The sequence below is a fragment of the Colletotrichum paranaense genome (assembly GCF_030867605.1).
Source record: "Colletotrichum paranaense strain IMI 384185 chromosome Unknown Scaffold_7.1, whole genome shotgun sequence".
NCBI lineage: Eukaryota > Fungi > Ascomycota > Sordariomycetes > Glomerellales > Glomerellaceae > Colletotrichum > Colletotrichum paranaense.
Genome location: NW_026848965.1, coordinates 1,174,204 through 1,191,122, shown reverse-complemented (window position 1 = coordinate 1,191,122; position 16,919 = coordinate 1,174,204). Strand labels below are relative to the sequence as shown.

At 52.7% G+C, this 16,919-nt stretch overlaps 8 protein-coding genes across 8 annotated transcripts; 4 read left to right on the top strand and 4 right to left on the bottom strand.

Moving 5' to 3' along the window:
- Window positions 1–2,534: 2,534 nt before the first annotated feature.
- Window positions 2,535–3,008, bottom strand: CPAR01_09217 (uncharacterized protein; the record flags this gene model as incomplete). Its single annotated transcript, XM_060493482.1, has 2 exons — window positions 2,535–2,629; window positions 2,945–3,008. 2 exons carry the CDS (start codon window positions 3,006–3,008, stop codon window positions 2,535–2,537), a joined length of 159 nt encoding a protein of 52 aa, XP_060347612.1.
- Window positions 3,009–5,481: 2,473 nt separating this feature from the next.
- CPAR01_09216 (uncharacterized protein) lies at window positions 5,482–6,429 on the bottom strand (the record flags this gene model as incomplete). Its single annotated transcript, XM_060493481.1, has 1 exon — window positions 5,482–6,429. The coding sequence occupies one exon, from the start codon at window positions 6,427–6,429 to the stop codon at window positions 5,482–5,484; it is 948 nt and encodes a 315-aa protein (XP_060347611.1).
- Window positions 6,430–7,765: 1,336 nt separating this feature from the next.
- Window positions 7,766–8,395, top strand: CPAR01_09215 (uncharacterized protein; the record flags this gene model as incomplete). The annotated part of the gene is made up of 1 exon (XM_060493480.1): window positions 7,766–8,395. One exon carries the CDS (start codon window positions 7,766–7,768, stop codon window positions 8,393–8,395), a length of 630 nt encoding a protein of 209 aa, XP_060347610.1.
- Window positions 8,396–8,695: 300 nt separating this feature from the next.
- Window positions 8,696–9,372, top strand: CPAR01_09214 (uncharacterized protein; the record flags this gene model as incomplete). The annotated part of the gene is made up of 2 exons (XM_060493479.1): window positions 8,696–8,731; window positions 9,001–9,372. 2 exons carry the CDS (start codon window positions 8,696–8,698, stop codon window positions 9,370–9,372), a joined length of 408 nt encoding a protein of 135 aa, XP_060347609.1.
- Window positions 9,373–9,849: 477 nt separating this feature from the next.
- CPAR01_09213 (uncharacterized protein) lies at window positions 9,850–11,202 on the bottom strand (the record flags this gene model as incomplete). Its single annotated transcript, XM_060493478.1, has 6 exons — window positions 9,850–9,950; window positions 10,009–10,186; window positions 10,244–10,362; window positions 10,415–10,751; window positions 10,819–11,040; window positions 11,101–11,202. The coding sequence occupies 6 exons, from the start codon at window positions 11,200–11,202 to the stop codon at window positions 9,850–9,852; spliced, it is 1,059 nt and encodes a 352-aa protein (XP_060347608.1).
- Window positions 11,203–12,286: 1,084 nt separating this feature from the next.
- CPAR01_09212 (signal peptidase I) lies at window positions 12,287–12,976 on the top strand (the record flags this gene model as incomplete). The annotated part of the gene is made up of 4 exons (XM_060493477.1): window positions 12,287–12,367; window positions 12,418–12,632; window positions 12,695–12,747; window positions 12,807–12,976. The coding sequence occupies 4 exons, from the start codon at window positions 12,287–12,289 to the stop codon at window positions 12,974–12,976; spliced, it is 519 nt and encodes a 172-aa protein (XP_060347607.1).
- An 876-nt stretch (window positions 12,977–13,852) lies between these two features.
- On the top strand, window positions 13,853–14,732 carry CPAR01_09211 (uncharacterized protein; the record flags this gene model as incomplete). Its single annotated transcript, XM_060493476.1, has 3 exons — window positions 13,853–14,092; window positions 14,159–14,403; window positions 14,462–14,732. The coding sequence occupies 3 exons, from the start codon at window positions 13,853–13,855 to the stop codon at window positions 14,730–14,732; spliced, it is 756 nt and encodes a 251-aa protein (XP_060347606.1).
- A 300-nt stretch (window positions 14,733–15,032) lies between these two features.
- CPAR01_09210 (uncharacterized protein) lies at window positions 15,033–15,652 on the bottom strand (the record flags this gene model as incomplete). Its single annotated transcript, XM_060493475.1, has 2 exons — window positions 15,033–15,529; window positions 15,577–15,652. The coding sequence occupies 2 exons, from the start codon at window positions 15,650–15,652 to the stop codon at window positions 15,033–15,035; spliced, it is 573 nt and encodes a 190-aa protein (XP_060347605.1).
- Window positions 15,653–16,919: the final 1,267 nt, after the last annotated feature.

Here is a 16,919-nt window from a genome sequence, read left to right as displayed (position 1 = left end):
CCACGGCCCACGAGTGTCGGCGGATTGGCGAGGAAAGGGATAGGATCTCACTCTGGGTCGGGTGTAGAGAAAGGCCCGGAAAGGGTCGCGTCTTTTCGCTAGTACTGAACACCGGCGGCGAGAACGAGAACGTGACCAGCAGACGTTGGCGCAGGTACACGGAGTCGGGAAGGTCGACAAGTCTGGCGTGCCTGGCAAGGTATGGTGGTTTGGTGCGGCTACGGGACCGCAGACGCACGAGGAAAGGCGCGGGCGACCAACTGCGAGTGGTGGATAGAGCCAGGGAGACTCTGGAGCGTCCGGTGTCCAGAACCAGCGAGGCCGGCGTCTGTGTTCATGCAGGATGGCCAGCAGCGGTCGCGAGGTAGCTGTCAGGTACTGGCGGCGTACTGCATGTAGTGTGAAGGAAAGCAAAAAAGGTATGGATCTGGCGTCTTGGTACGAGTACGTTGATGCGGGCAGCGGTGGCTGCAGCTGCAGACAGGGTGAAGCGGAGCGCGTTCGGGATAGCGTCTCTGGTTTTCTTGCGGATTGTCTCGTCTTGTCTCGATTCTCGCGTTGATCGACCGAGGCGAGGAGATCAAGAGAAGGGGGCCGTGCTCGAAGTTTTCTGGGTTGTCTTCTAATTATGATTGCTGCTTTGCGGCCTTGCCCTCAAAAGTATGGTTATGCCCCTGGAATTGTTAAAATTCACTTTTTGTCCGCCCCTTGCGCTCGATCAGATGAGATTGAGAACAGAGATGGTGGGTGGGTGTTGTTGGACGTGATTGGCAGTGGTGCGTGGGTTGGAATTGGGCGGAATGATTGACACAGTCCGACTCCAGATCGATTAATTGGTTGCTCCGAGTGACGACAATGTATGGTTGACAGGCAAGACTCTTAATTCTGGGCGTTGATCTCTCTGCCCTTGGCTAGATCGGGGATGGAGGAAGGATTTAGTCGATAAGGGGGGGTCAGGCAGAAAAATTGAAAGCAAGCCGAGAGAAAAGGGAAAGGCGATGGAAGCGCGGAAGACGTGGGAAGCCAAAAGTCAGGCTCAGTCAGATTGATCCAGTTGCCCAGCGTCGCATTGACAGGTGAAAGAAAGGAAAGCGGCGGCGGCGGCGGCGGCCCAAAGACAAACCCAAAGGGCGTTCAATCTTGAAAATGCGAGATGTATCCGTAGGTATTCGTATTCCGTAAGGCAGCCCAAGCCAAGGCAGCAAGTCAGAAAGTATGTGTCAATGGGAAAAATGACGGACAGTCGGACAAAAGTGTATGACCTGAATTATTGATTGCGCTCCCTCATCTCACCGGAAGGTAATATTGGGTGGTCTGTCGAATAAGGTGGTGGTTGTGACTGAACATGGCGCAACGGCCGTATTATTAGCCCCAGAATGGTATTATTGACCCCCAAGCCCCCCCTTCTGCTGGGGAATGCGTCTCTCTTTTCGCAGTGTGCATTAAATCGTCTTGCGTGGTGCGGCGTCACCACTGGGATGGCTGCGCAATGCCGATTGCACATCAGACAAGATAGCAGGGACGCAAGGGCGAATCATGTTCCGTCTGGCATGCTGCGTACGCAGGATGAAGGAGTCGAAGAACGCTGCTACCCAGGGGAATGGTACTGGATAAGACTGGATGAAAACGAGACGAGGGAGGGATGAGTGCCGTATGACGATGGGCGTCCAACTTTGGCTTGCTCCTCGCCTGCACCCACTCTCAACTGCGTATTCGAAGGAACTTTTTGACGATGACAAGGGCAACGAGGGTGAGATGGGTAAATTAAATTGGAAGATGAACGGAAGGAAAAGAAGATTCGCTCATCCACAGACCTGTACGAATAAGCCCGCTGCCCAATGCTGAGATGCAGTGGAAGGTGTATCTTGCTGCAGTGGAAGTGCGATGGAAGGCTCCTGCCTGTGTCTGAAGTCGACCCCTCCAGGTGCAAATCTCGGTCCAGGCGCACGGGACCGAAAGAGTGGGGTAAATGACAGGGGCCGCCCGGGGCCAAAATTCGTGAGGAAGGAACGGGAGGTCACCAGTGACGATAGCTTCAGAGTCCCGTCGCAACTGCCCTGCCTTGCGGGATAGGTACGTCGTCCTTCGTCACAATGGAAGGAAGGATTTTCCATAAATTTGATACTTGTCACACTTGTCAGCTTGAAACAGTCCAGTCAACTCAATCCCTCCTTCCTTCGCAAACAAATACCTAAACAAAAACAAGAAAGAGTAACTGCTAAACGGTAAACCACGTGTTCTGGGCAAGCCGCCAAAACTCAAAAAAAGGGTTCAATTTTACCCCTGGCCCAAAGCTCCGGCAATTGACCAATCCCAGCTGCAGTCTTTCAGCCCCCGCTTTTCCGGCCCGGTGCGGATACCAACAAGGGCCCTGTCAACTCGGTGGGAACAAGGGACGGGAATTCCATCCGAGGAATTGCAATACAAAGAAGCTCGCAGCATCCAATTACTCAAGCCAAGAAGACAAAACCAGAACGCAAACAAAAACGAACGCGGCGGAAGAACGCGGGGTCGGACGCATAACGCTGAAATCGCTAACAATAGAGAAGCTTTTCTTTCCCGGCAAACATTCCGGGGTGCTCAGCTTCCTTCCGAAAGTCTTGACGGACTTGAGACGAGCTGAGCAAACCTACGCCAAGGACTAGGAGATAAATGGCAAACCTACCCCTCGTGTTTTACCACTGCTGCCAAAGTGGCTCTCTCAGTGGCGAATTCGGTCAATACGCTACTAAAGCTGGGTTCGATTAAATGTCGTTGGGTCGAACGAGCGCCGGGGCAACACAGGTCGTTCTCGAAGGGTTCGAAATGCGTAATGAAGAATGAACATTCAGGTAAACTCCAAGTCAAGCCCAACACCACAACATCCAGACGGGCGAAAGCAACTATATATCCCACGCCCCACCGAACCCTGCCGTGCCTACCCAGCATGCGAGGGGTTACTTACGATCTCCCTCCGAGTCTCGGTTCTGGTGCAGCGCCCGCCCGTCCCTGATTAACCTGTCTCTCATTTAGTCAGTCTGCATCACATCACACTTTGCTGCACCGATGGCACGCTGGCAAGGCCCCAAAGCCTAACGTAGTCGCCGCCCGAGTCCCGCGGTCTCATTGTGTCGTGCAGATTGACTAGTTTCGCGCCTGACGTCGTTTCCCACCCGCAAATTGTCTCATCGGCCAATGTTTATAGTTTGGAAGGGACTCGGGGACCTAGTGTATGAGAGAAGATTGCGCAAAAGGGAAATCGGGATCTGCAGAGGACGCGCTCCATCTTGCTAATGACTTGTATACTTCCTACAACATCTGTAGTGACATTCTCCCATCTCTACGCGACATCTGCAAACAGACTTGTCTACAATGGTCCAAAGAAACAGAAACGTGGTAGTCGGAGCAGCCTCACTCAAGTGCCGAACTTTGGGGGTTCATATCCACCACACAGGCCACAGAGCCGAGTCGGCGCCTTGATAACCAAGAGGCAGGTTACATCTGTACCACAGCTCCCAGGCACCGCCGCGCCAGAGGAGACGAACGTGCAACATCACGCCGGCGACGTCGCACGTTACTCGGGTCGCTTGGGTAGCGAGTGGTACTTACCACCACGAACGAGCGCAGATGTCTGTGCCTCGTGGCGAGACAAAACAACAAAAACAACAACAACAACAACAACAATATTGACACGGCGAAAGAGCTGAGAAACGATTATAATGTTAAATCAAAAAGTGTGCTTACGTGCGAATACTCCTTGATTATGCAGATAGTTGCAGTCGTGTTTTATGTCTCGCTACATTGTCGAATGGGGATCGGCGCTCGTTTGAGGTTCTTGTCTCTCTTGGAAAAGCAAGTAAATGGGCTGATGGCCACTGTATGACTGCTTTTTCTCATATTGTCTCTGGTCGCCTGACGATCGTTGAGGCAACTTGAACCTATGATCGAAACTTCTGGAAAGTGTGCGGATCGTCAGAGGAATCATGGCATTAGTGACCGGTCAACTGCAATTTGATAGAAACGCTTGAATCGTAATGGTTACGAGGTGCTTGAAATTTTAACTGGGTATAGGCTCGTCAGTCACTTTACACGCGGGGGTATATATCAAGAGAGCCAATCGCACAGGGCACATAGTCACTTGGAGACATGCAAACAGTCACATAGATCAAGAGGAACAATTCATGAGGTGGCCGAAATTTCTCATTACCACGCCCTGACGAGGGCTCAAGCCAGGTCCAAGAGAACCAATCCACTAGGGACGATATCCCCAATCCGCCTAGGCTATATCGCAAAAGCAGGAACCAATGCAGAAAACCGCGTGAAAAAACAAGAGTTGCATCCTCCTAAAATTCCCAGAGACAAATGAGATCCGAAAGCATGTGGTGTGTTAAGTCGTTCAGTCTTGACATGCTTTGTTTGCTTGGGAGATTTTCCGTTTTTTTGGTTGTTGTTGAGTTGTTGATTTGGCAAGGCCAGAAGAGAAAGAGCGCAAAAGTCTGCTCCTTGTTGCGCTATTGAGAGATTGTACATGATCTTTTCCTCGGCCTGCCCTGGAGTCGGAGGCGGGCACATCCCGTACGTATCCTCAAGACATCCGTAATCTCAGAAAATGATGGAAAGAAGACAAAAAACACAATCTGTTATGGTAGCTGGCACCAAACTCATGTGCCCCGGTATGTCTAATACCGTAAACGCCCAGAATCCGTTGTTCCCGATGGAGAGATGAGAGTTGTTGTTGGAGTTGCGCCGTCCCCCGTAAATTGTCGTTCCCAAGTAAGCAGAGTAGTTGAAGAGTGGAACAAACTTGGTGCTGGGGTTGGTGTCTTTTTTTTTGTCGTTGTTTTGTGTTTTTGTGTAAAATCAAAAGGTAACAAGTCTCTTCTCCGTTTCGACTTCCTCCTTTTTTCGCTCTCTGATGAGCCGTTTGAGCCGTTCCCTTACCACCTACGAGTGAACGTGGAGTAGAGTACTAGAGCTCAGAAGGGGGTAGACGCCAGTGATTGGTAAAATGGAGAGAGAGAAAAACCGCCCGGGCCCGGTATATCCTGTATTTGGGGGAATTTTTATTCCAGAAGATGCGGAAGAGAGTGTTGAAAGCAAGAAGAGCGGGAGGAGTGAATCTCGTTTGCGGGGGGGTATTAGTCCTCCTCGACTCCGGTAATCCACCAGAAAGGTTTATTCGGCCAACCTCGATGAGAAGTGGAGATGGGTTTTCAGAAAGAAAAGACAGCTCCCAAATGGTGACGTTTCCAATCTGGTGTGGGAGAGAGGGGAGAAAGTGACGTGCCGGCATGGAAAGCAGACCTCCGTGGGATCGCAGTTCTCAGACAACCTCCTATCCTTGTGATGCAAATCCGGAAGGCAAAGGACCAAAATGACAAGAGAAATAACCGTGTTAAACGCCGTGACAGTACCATGATCGCTTTTGTACATGCGTTTTCTGGCTGTGTCTGGTCGAGAGTCAACTCAACCAACAAGACCAAAAAAGTCAACCGAAACCTCTCAGACGGTCTTGGGTGTTCGCGCGTTGCTGTGGTCGATAACGTCGTCGAGGTGGTTGCACATGGCCACGAACAGGTCAAAGAAGAGCTTGCTACCGCCGCGCTCCATCTCGGCTTGCATGGTTCCGCTCCTCTTGAATGTCTTGCGACATCTGATGATCAGAGCGAGGTAGTGAGCGCGCAGCCGGGAGTCCGAGTCGGGGGTGTGGGCGTAGGCGTACTGGGCGGAGCGCAGGATGGTGCCGATATCAATACCGGACTGGAGACCCTGCTTGCGCAGAGCCAGGCGCTTGAGCTCCTCGAGCCCGTACCGCTCCGCAGCGCAGTAGATGACGGTGTCGCGGAGGATGTGTTGCCCGCAGCCCGAGACAAAGATTGTTGCCTCACTCGCGGTGGTACCGGTGGTTGTCGATGTGGGAGTGGAGGGAACGGCGGCTGCGCGGCCGCCTCGGGGGGTGTTTTCGGGGTTGGGGGAAGTTTGGGGAGTTCCTCTGACGGCGTCCTCGAGCTCCCAAGAGTTGCGGTGCCTGTTGTGGACGAGGCGGGGGTAGTAGTCACCCTTGTAGAGGTACTCGAGGACGGAGGAGAAGATCTCGGGTTCTTCGTCGGGGAGGGATATTCTCTTGCTCTGCGACTCGAAGAACTGGCCTCGACAGGCGGCCTCGAAGAAGGGCGACTGGAAGAGGACGTCCTCGTGAGCAGCAAACAGTCGACCCTCGCGTCCCACGGTCAAGGTGACGATGGGTGAAGGGGCCACGGACTTGCCCGTCTTGGTCGGCAGCGGCGCGGGGGCGGCTGGTGGGGCCATGGCGGGCTTCTCGTTGACGGACTGCTGCATTTTCGATAGCTTCTGGTGATCCCGGATCGAGCTTGACTTCTTCAGCCTGGACGTCTTGTCGACACGGACGTTGGGGTCTTGCGACCTGAAGGTACGCTTGAACAACGACATGACGGTTGTGGTTTGCTAAGAGAGAGCGGGCGTTGTAGGCCCGAAGAAGTTGTTGTTGTTGCTGATGCTGATGATGTTGCCGATGTTGTTGTTCTGATTAAGGAATGACAACTCGAATGGGGAACGATAGAGTAAAGACTAGGGAAGCTGAGACGATGGAGAGCGCGTTGCCCAGGGACCTTATATGTCTTTGTCTATGGGATGAGAAGACTTGTAGAGAGCGACGAAATGAGCGAATAGAGGAGAGGGAGGAATGACGAAGTCGGAGGGGTGTTCGGATTGGAGGGGGGAGGGGGGGATAGAGCGAGAGAGAGAAGAGAGTGAGAGAAGTGAGGGACGAGTGACACACAAAAAGATTGACTAGGGGTCCGGGGTGAGAGATGCCTCCTATGGAAAGGGAATTCAGTAACGAACGACCCAAGGAGGTATTCCCAACTTGCAACTTTGCGACCCTTTTTTGGTTGTGGTTGAGGGGGGGAGGGGGAGAACAAGAGGGAAGAGGGGTGGATTGCGGAGGGGGGGCTTTCATATTTATACCATCACGTTAAGTTGGTGATGTTCTTAGGCTGGATCTTTTCTTTGGCAGGGTATCATTGGCTAGCGTATTCCCAACCGCCGCATTTCTGGGTGGCGGCGGGAGGTGTGTTGCGTAGTGCGAGCCGCGTGTTTGATAGGACGAACACCAAGCACACCCGTCCCTACTGCCAGTTCCAAGTGATCACTGGCAAGTACTCGCAAGCACCATCTTCACGCCAGAAGGTACTTGATGTTCAGCAGGCAGGGTAAACAACTGGCGCGCGTTGCTGACGCTTGAGGGGGAAACCTGGAACTGGTGCAAAGAGCTGAACGGCCATGAACGCTGTTGGGGCACATTGCCAGCTGCGGACCGGGCAGACATGGACAGCCCAGGCAGCATCTCAGCCTAACCACGACCAAAATGGAACGTCGGGGATGTCAGTGACTTCACCCGCGGTACTTGCCAACTGCCAGTCTGCCACTCAGCTTTCACCGTTGCAGACTGTTAGGCTCTCTCTTCTCTGTGCTTCACCAATGGAACAAGGACATGGAAGCAGTTGAGTGACTTCAGGATGGCAGCAAGTACCTTACTCGCAAGTTGCAACGGCTCTATGACTGGACGGATACGCAATGGCAGACTGACACGAATGATTGTGAGAGAAATACGTATCTTTTCTCAGGGTATCCGCCATGGAACCGCCGCGCCTCCAACCGGGGAGTAGCCGCTAAGGCACCCGACACTTTCCCCTTTGCCTCAAGAGCCAGACCTAAAAGTTAAGTCTAACTACCTATCTGAGGTACCTCATTGTACAGCGTCCCTATGCAAGTGCCAGAAGTACTTTGCAATAACACATACCGGTACTTGTGGAGGCTCCCCTTGGAACAAAACGGTCACCGGCCATCGGCCCTGGGCCCAGACCAGAAACCTCCCCCTCCCCTCCGTGCCTTCTCCGACCCCCCCGAGATTGGGAACGGGCCTCCCGGTGCGTTGGCAGACTGGATCTGGAGTACTTGGGTACCTCTGGGCAGGTATCTTTCTTCACCTCATGTTCTCAATTGGGCATGGCTCAGGTACATCCATCTTGTACCTCTTGTTCCTTCTCCCGAGTCCGCCAAGAGACAATCGGAAGGGTCCAAAGTCGGGAATGGCGGCCCAAGAAACCTCATCCGGAGACACCTCACCATCCTCGCATGCGCTGTCGTCAGGACCGCACGTGAGGTCATCGCAACGCGGGGCTCCCTCAGTTGCGCGAGTCCTTGGTGGTTCTTCTCATTTCCCTCTTTCAGACTCGACACCTCAGGATTGTGTTACCTCCTGAACACCTCGGGACATCATCTCAGGAGTCAAACGATACCTGCCCCATGGATCCCTCATGGACACCAGAAGAAGTCGCCAGAAGGCGGTCGACGACCCCTTGGCACCATCATTGGCTCGTTGCCCGGGTCATGAGCACCCATACCCTCATCAAAGTGCCCAACAACCTACCTAGATTCCGTGATCGATAAGGTATCCGACTGATTCGGCCAAGCTGCCAACTCACTGACGGCTCGACATCTGCCCTTCCGGTTGGTGAGTTCGTCGTCTGGACATGCCGCCCACGGTTGCCATGGTTGCCATCTACTCTATCCTCGCAGGATCGGGACTGCTCGAGATGCTGCACCCTCTGCACCTCTGCATCTCTCCCCTCATCGCCGCCTCCCCCGGATCGCCCAAGCTTCCGCCCTGCCACGCGGGATTGGATAGAGCCTCATGCTCTCTGCAATACTTGGAGACCTGAACTTGCGTGTAGGTGCCTTACCACGCAGTTCCTCCTCCCAGTTCACGGCCTTTCCACGACTGAGAGCTCGCCAGCGTCTACCTTCTCTCCCCAGACTGCTTCACATTGGTCTCAGTAGCGCCGTCGTGAACGCATTCAGACCTCACTGTCTCACCAGCCACAACCTAACTTTATTTCATCCAAACCACTCTGAACCCCATCCAAATCCAAACTCGCTCAAAGCCGCATGAACGACAATTCTTTTCCATAATCAGTCACCTACCTACGGATACCTCAGTCAGTTCTGACTTGCCAGGCCAGTCATGCCGTTGCTTCGGACTCAACTTCTAGAATCCCCGTTCGGCTCGTCTCGACTCTCAACCCCTCCTCCTCCTTCTCAGCCCAACATCCCAGTATTGGTCTCTTTGGTCCATGGATCGATCCACGAACCCTTGCAACCAAACCCCTCCTCTTGCTCCCCCCTCCCACTTCCTCCTCGGACAAAATCACATCGTCGACTTTGCGTCCCTCTTCGAGATTGGCGTTTGCCGCTAGTCGGGCAGATTCAGGCACAAAATCACCGCCGCCAATCATCAAGAGCCACCACGACCCGGTCCCGCTCGCTTGTCTCCCCCAATCCCTGCTCTCCGCCTGTCTTCATCGTCGGTAAGCCCAGTGACCTGCATCACCGCCTCAACACCGCTCCTTGCCCCCAGCTCCATGATCCATCCATCGCTCTTCCCCTCGCGTCCCGTCCCGTCAACGCCCATGATACCATTACCTGCCAACCTTAGTCGTGGATTCCCCTTCCAAGTTCCCAGCAATCACAATTCATTCGTCAGACAGTGCCTCGGTCCCTGGAGATCTAGGAATTGCGTGTTGGAAGTCATAATGCTCTAGGTTATTTTGGTAATCGTATGTTCACCCTCCCTGGCATCTTGCCCTCCACCGCCTCGAGCGGTACACTACACCATCCTCGACTCCAGCCCGATGCATGCCTTATCAATCCTACATTCTGAGGCATCCGTCCACTGTACCTATCAACGACGCATGGCCAAGCCCGATGGAACCGGCCACCACCGCCGTGCTCACCGCCCGACGCCTGCCCCGTTCATCTCCGACAAGACCCGTCTAGACCGAAAGTCCCTCAGTGGCCCGCCACCGCGGCAGCGGCGGCAACCCGTCTCGTGTGGGCAGCTCGGGCCATGTTCTCGCGCATACCAACGAGACCGTACATGAATGCGTACACTAGTCGACAAGTCAGTATAATCTTGGTCAAAGTCACCAGGTACCAGAGGGAACCCACTGATGGGAGCAAGGATTACAAATCCAATCGACGATGCCACAACGGCCTCACGGGATCCGACATTCTTCTCGTTCAGCCAGTAAAAGGCATCGGCGCCAGTCTCGACTTTGCCGATGGCTGCCCAACCGAGATAGAGACCCGCGAAGAAGATGACGCCCAAAGTGTGTGCGCCAACGCCCTGCCCGTTTCATTCGTGTCAGTGGATGTTTCTTGCCTCAGGTACAAGGCAACTCACAAAGGGGCGCTTGATGCTGTTGAGCCAGAAGATCTCAATGAGAGAGACGGCTGATGTGATGCCGAAGAGGTTGATGATTACAAAGGCCTTGTACCAGCCCTTTCCGAAAATCTCCGTGACTGAGATTATGGTATTAGACCAAGTCAACATCAACAAGACGTCATGGCTTACAAGGTTCATGTGGCCCATTGTTGTGTGAGTCTTCCAAGCTGGTCCATTCGGATGCAAAAGCGTCCCCAATCATATCGGCCATGGCGGAGCCTCCGGATGGCTGAGGCTTGGGGGGCTCTCCCGTGTTCTTGTCGTCGTGCTCCAAGGTAACAAACCAGTAGATGACTGTGTTCATGAAGGTAAAAACAGTTGTGATGGTGTAGAACAAGGTGAAGTAGAACTGCTTGCGAAGACTGGCCATGTCGTAAGGCAGTGACAGGGTTCTCAATGCCCAGTACTCCCAGCCAGTACTGGTCTCCTCGATATGTGGATGATAGAGATGAGTGTAGGTCCAGCCCTAGGATTAATGATCGAGGTCAGCAACAAGCCATCACTCAGAATTCCTACGCTGTAGGCTGACATACCAGTACAACCGCATGGTAGGCCAAGAGTAGAGAAAAGGTGACGACGGAGAAGTCAAAGACCACTCGCCAGTCAGAGTAGGCAGACTCTTCTTTTCGCAGCTTGTAGTCAAGAACCGTAGCTCCGACTGCGGTCAGGTAAGCAACGATACCACCTCGAACCCAGCACAAGTGGTTCTGGGAGAAGGACCGCCAGGGTGAATGGCATGCTCTCAGAAACGCAGGCTAAAGAAGATAGGTTAACTGAAGCCGTGAATATGCCTAGCAATCGACAATCGAGCGTACATGGTCTTGAACCTGGCCATAGGATGCCGGCGTGGGCAGGCCATGTCCATCATGGTATTCCGATTGCCCGTGGAGCAAGGGAGTGGTGACGGAGGCGTCCATCGCGATGGCTTCTAACAGAGGCCAGGCAGGATACTGAAGAGAGGTCGTCGAAGTTTGGAATCTGAGAGAGATGATGCTTTGGGCGCCCTGATAATGTTTAATTTACAGAAGAAGGCTGACGGCTTGTTGGCAAACACCAGGCAAAGAGCTTGAGAAAAAGACTGAGAGAGGGATGTCAGGTCGAGGAGCGGGGGATGCGATGGGATAACATGGGATAGAGACATGTGGAATATTTCAGAAGGGACCTGCTGCCTTCCATCTGTCGGTGAAGCTGCGACTGCCGATGTTGGCTGTGACATTTAAAGAAGGAAGTCATGTCTGACATATGTGCCTGTCTCGTTCATCCACAATGTCGGAAGGAAGTGAGCGATCTGTGAAATTCCAGTTGAGGTTTAGGAAGGAAGGTAACGGGCAGCGTCGGCTGTCAGTCAGTCAGGAAGACATTGTGCGTGCCACTTGCGGTAGATACCAAGTGAGCCATTGAGATCAGGCAAAGAGATCAGTACTGGGACTTTGATATTGGGAATATACACGACGGGTTTTGGTGAATTCTTATGTCTTACTTGAACTGCGAACATCCTAACTCTACCTATGGTGAGTAGGAGCTTTGTGTTTGACTTGTAGCACATTCCTGCAAGATGACTGGTATTCAATGCATGTTATAATGTACCTTGAAATCAATTGATGCTTAAGCTGCAGGGATACTTTATGTTCCATGACTTCTGTGGTTCTACCTACGAAGAAGATGCAGCTTGCAGCTTGGAGATGTTAGATGAGGCAGGTTCACTGGACCAGAGAGCTCCACGCAGAAGGAGAATAAACGGTGGTCTGTGCACCACGCCCGTCTTGAGCCGACCGTTGGTGAGAACCGATAAGATAAGTAGAGTACGTACCTCAGGATCTCCATTGACACGTTCCACGTCTGCAAAACAGCTGGCCTGTGCTCTTGCTCTTGCTTCCAGCTTCAAGGAAGGTGCGTTGCTGGCCAGAACTCAACTCCAAACTGACCATCACGACTCGAGACCTGCCACCACCGACGACGCTACCAACAACACCGCCCGCACTTATCAGAACCGCCGGAAACATGTTGTCGAGTCTCGGAAACCCGCGCCAGGCAGCGTCGCAACTGCTCAACTTTGCGCTGATCCTCTCGACTGCCTTCATGGTGTGCACATCGGCCTTCCCCAAAGAAGCTCTTGCTAACTCCAGTGGCAGATGTGGAAGGGTCTTTCCGTGATTTCCGATTCCCCCAGTCCGATTGTCGTCGTTCTCAGTGGTTCCATGGAGCCTGCCTTTCAGAGAGGCGATCTCCTTTTCCTTTGGAACCGCAACCTGATCCAGGAAACCGACGTTGGCGAGATCGTTGTCTACGAAGTCAAGGGCAAGAATATTCCCATTGTCCACAGAGTGGTTCGCAGATTCGGCTCTGGGTAAGCTACTCGTACACTCCGTCTCCCATTGCTTTCCTTGCTAACCGAGAGGCTCGTTATAGACCGGAAGCGAAGCTCCTTACCAAGGGCGACAACAACAATTCCGATGACACTGGTTCGTGGCTCCCTCCCTTCGAGTTCTCCGTGACGTGAGTAAAGACTGATCCAAAGCAGAGCTCTATGCCAAGGATCAGGACTACCTTGTGCGCAAGGATATCATCGGCAGCGTCGTCGCATACATCCCCTTCGTCGGCTATGTTACGATCCTCCTTTCAGAATATCCGTGGTTGAAGACGGCAATGCTGGGAATAATGGGCTTGGTAGTGGTGCTGCAGAGAGAGTAGACTCGTCATCATGGCCAGAAAATTGATACTCACATTCGATGCCAGTTAGGAGCCATCGAGCGACAGAATCGCGAAAGCCGCTGCAGAGACCAACAAGATTGGAGAAACAGCACATTCGCGGTTTTTTTGGGAAGCCGCGACGGTGATACTTGGATTGATTGATTTCGATGACCGATGGGGCCTCGGTCTCGTACGTGAGATTTGGCGGGGCTTTTGCCAGCCACCGCTGCGCTTCTGTGAACTGAGACAGACATCCTGAGGATTTACCATTGTACAGCTGGCACCCAACGCTGGGGTTTACAGAGATGAGAGAATCATATTGTCAGGTCTCATAGTAGGAAAACCTCCAACGCAGCAACTACCGAGGTCCAGGCGTTAGACACAATATGTCTTCCATTCCCTCGAGGACCGTTATGCCCTCGATCTCGCAATCGTAGTGCATCTTCAGCTCTCGTGGCACGAACTGGGGTTTCTTTGTGTCTAGGCAGCCAACGGCACAGCTGACAGGGTTCTGCTTAAGGCCCATATGAGCCAAAATTGTGGTCCAATGGCAAGACCCTGATCTCCGCCGCCAACTGGTTCTAGCCAGGGGCGCCGTCCTTTTTGGGACGCGATTGTTACCGCGCCGGTGCCTGTATCATGCACCAAACCGTTAGAAGAGCGGCACAGTCGTGCGATAAAATGAGCCAAAATTCCGGTGCCGAAAATTTGAACCAACGCCTGTGTCTCTTGCTCCTTTTCGGTTCGTGTTGAAAAGCGCCATCGGTTTTGTTGCCGCTCATTTTGCGGTTCGGACTACACCAGAATCGTGGACTCTCGTGTTGTAAAGTCGCTGTCGAAGTGTGTAAGACGCTCACTAAGCCACTCAAATTCATCATGGCTTCAACGCAGTACGCACCACAGTCGCAGTACGCACCGCCTGATGGCTTCGAAGGCTACGTGCCATACGCGCAACAAGCTCCTCAAGAAATCCCATTCAACGCAAAATGGCACCGAGCAAAGATTGTCATTCGCGGCTTCAATATTGCGTTCAGCGCCATCGTCCTCGGCATCTCGCTCTCTCTCATATTTTACTCATTCTCAAGTTCATTCTATCTTGTATTCAGCGGATTCCCCGTAAGCAGTGTGCTCCTAGAATGACGGTTCAATATCGGGGACATGAGATATCTAACCCGCTTTTAGGCAGCCGCTCTTGTGTGTTGGGAAACCTCTGAACTCATCACCATCTGCGCGAGAGGCGGGAGGCGTGGAATCCACCCCGGTGCTCACGTCGGAATGCACTTGCTCTTCTGGCTCGTCTTCATGGTGGCCACTGGATGGGAGATTGCAAACATCATCCTCCGCGATGGTCCGCGGTCGTGGGTGTTGAGTGGTGGCCAGGTCACCTCTATGCAGGATGCTGTAATGGCGTTCACTGCCCTCTTGTTGTTAGTACTCGATATGAGTGTTTCGAAAAGCCTCGGGATGATCGCTAACACCTCATAGTATCGACAATTTCACCCTCTTCGTCCGCGCCTGTATTGAATGCAAGCAGCGCAATGCTCGCCCTCCTCCCGTTTATATGGTGCCTATCAACGGGCCGCCGCCGATGCAGCCTGCAGGTTCATACCAGCCCTACCCGTACTCGCCGCAGCAATCTTCTTTTCAACCGCAGCATGACAAAGGGCAAATGTCAGGAGCCAATGTTGATACAACTGAGAGGGTAGCCGAAACCGGCCCAGACGGGACGTACTACGGTCCCGGAAGCCGAGCTTGATCGAGCACTGTTGGATGAGAGCTGCGGAGGACCTTGGATGCTTGGTATGGAAAACGGATGATACCCGAATATTGCGATCAGGGGCTGAATTCCATCGAGCAATGGAGTACAATGTTCATGACGTTAGACCATGTCATACTAGACTTAATTACATAATCTATAATCACAACTTCGATTGCCTATGACCATTGCATCTTTGAAGATGTGCATTGTACCGTTTTTGAGCACCGATATTGTCATAGATACATTCTTTATATTTATTTTTAGGCTGGGAGGGTATCGAACTACCCTGTTTGACGCTCACTCAGACCACTGCACGTCAAAGTCCTTGAACTGAACCTCAAGATCGCTCTTGGCATCTTTGGCAGGCCGAGCAACCAAAGCGCCAACGGTCAGATTCCAATCCTTGCCAGTGCAGTCATCGTCTCCAAAAACCCAGCAAATCTCACGCAGCGGCACCTTGGTGCCGTCCTGCTTCACGTAGTACACCCAGAAGCTCGGGCCCATGAAGTCGCGCTCCTGCTCGATGAGCACAGTGATGCTCTTGGTGTCCTCAAAGGCGGCGAGAGGGGTAATGCTCCAGTCGGCCCAGCGGTCGCAGGCAACGGTGCTGAGCTGTGGCGTGCCTTGGTAGTACTCCAGGCCGGTCTTGATCCATCTCTTCTCGCGGCCAGAGTTAGAGTCAAAGGTGACGATGAGGCCTGCCTGGTCGTACTGTTCGGTCCAGTCTGCGGTGAATGTAATTTTGGCAGACTTGAATTGGCTTAGGGGCTTGGCCGGAACCGTTTTTGTGGGAGCTAGGTTTGTTAACTTGCGGCATATGTTAGGAGTGAGTCTAAGTTACCATCGTAGACGTTGTGAGCAGGCGGCTTCTTCCATACGTCTGTGTTGGGGGCAGCGGAAAGGGTAAAGGAAGACATGATTGACTAGATTAAGGTTTCTTGATTGTGTTGTACTCGCCAAGAATAAAGAGAGTAAATGTGTATAAATTGCGTGGATATACCGAAGTTGAGAAAATGAGGCAGAGAATAGTGATGGGTGCTTGGAGGTTTAAATAGGCTTGAGCGAGAATGGTATTACGGCTCGTTCTGCACCGGACACTTCAATGCAGATGGCGTGAGAGTTACCAAGTAAGCTACCTACTTGGTGACTTCCCGCACTTGCCCCGCAGTAAGCAACACGAAGTATTCATACTTGTAGAATGTTTGCCGATCTAAGGTGTCATGCAGGGTCTCTTCACCTTGTGTCGTTGTGACGGTGCAATGGGCCGATAAGCCGCCCATACCGAAACCGATTTCTCAGTACTTAAAGCGCAATTGGGTTTCCGGGCTTTTCATAAGGGCCAGTAAAACGAAGAATCATGGTTAGGAGTAGTTTGTAGCGCTATAGACCTGAAAGGAGAAGCTCCGTGAGTCTTCATTCCCGCTTAAGGTAGGATGCTTATGAATCCAAAGAGGCCTCATGATCAGGACAAGTGTCGAGAGAATGTTCGCTTGAACCTACATGTCACTGATCAAGTTGCCCCGCGATTCCCTCAGCACGCGGGGCAAAGCAGAAGTGACTCGGCCCGCAGGTGCAAGAGCTTAAGGGATTGGCTGGCGCCGGTTACCAGCGGAGTCTCCGCCGATATGCATTGTATCTGTATCTGCTGGGAATACTGCCTGATTTGGAAGCAGTTCCCGCAAGGTAAATTCAACTGATCGAGTTCTTCAAGTTGATGACAGGCATTGTTCAGTTAGGAGGACAGAGAATCTCAACAGCCCCATCAGTGAGGCTATATTGATGTGATGTTGCTGGAAGTATCTCCAGTGCGTCGTTGGAATATTTTAGTTGTGCAGACGGACGCAGATTCGAACCAGCAGCTCTGGAACAAACACGAAAAAGTGGACATTCCCTTTTATGGAAGGTAACGGAGATTGACTCAGCAAATGCCTACATCCCACCACTGACTGCGCACCGGCCTTCCATCTCACAAACGTGCACCTTCCCCCGCTCGACCATCTCGTCGCCAACCCCACAAAATTTCCCATTCTTCACCTCATTCCGCCGACCACCAGTATCCCTCTGCAGACACCTCTGCAGACCAGCTATAGCAGACTCCATCTTCAATTCACTTACACTCTATTCGCCCATCGTATTACTCCTGCCCACATCACCGAACGCGTCGACAAACCTCGCACCAAGCCA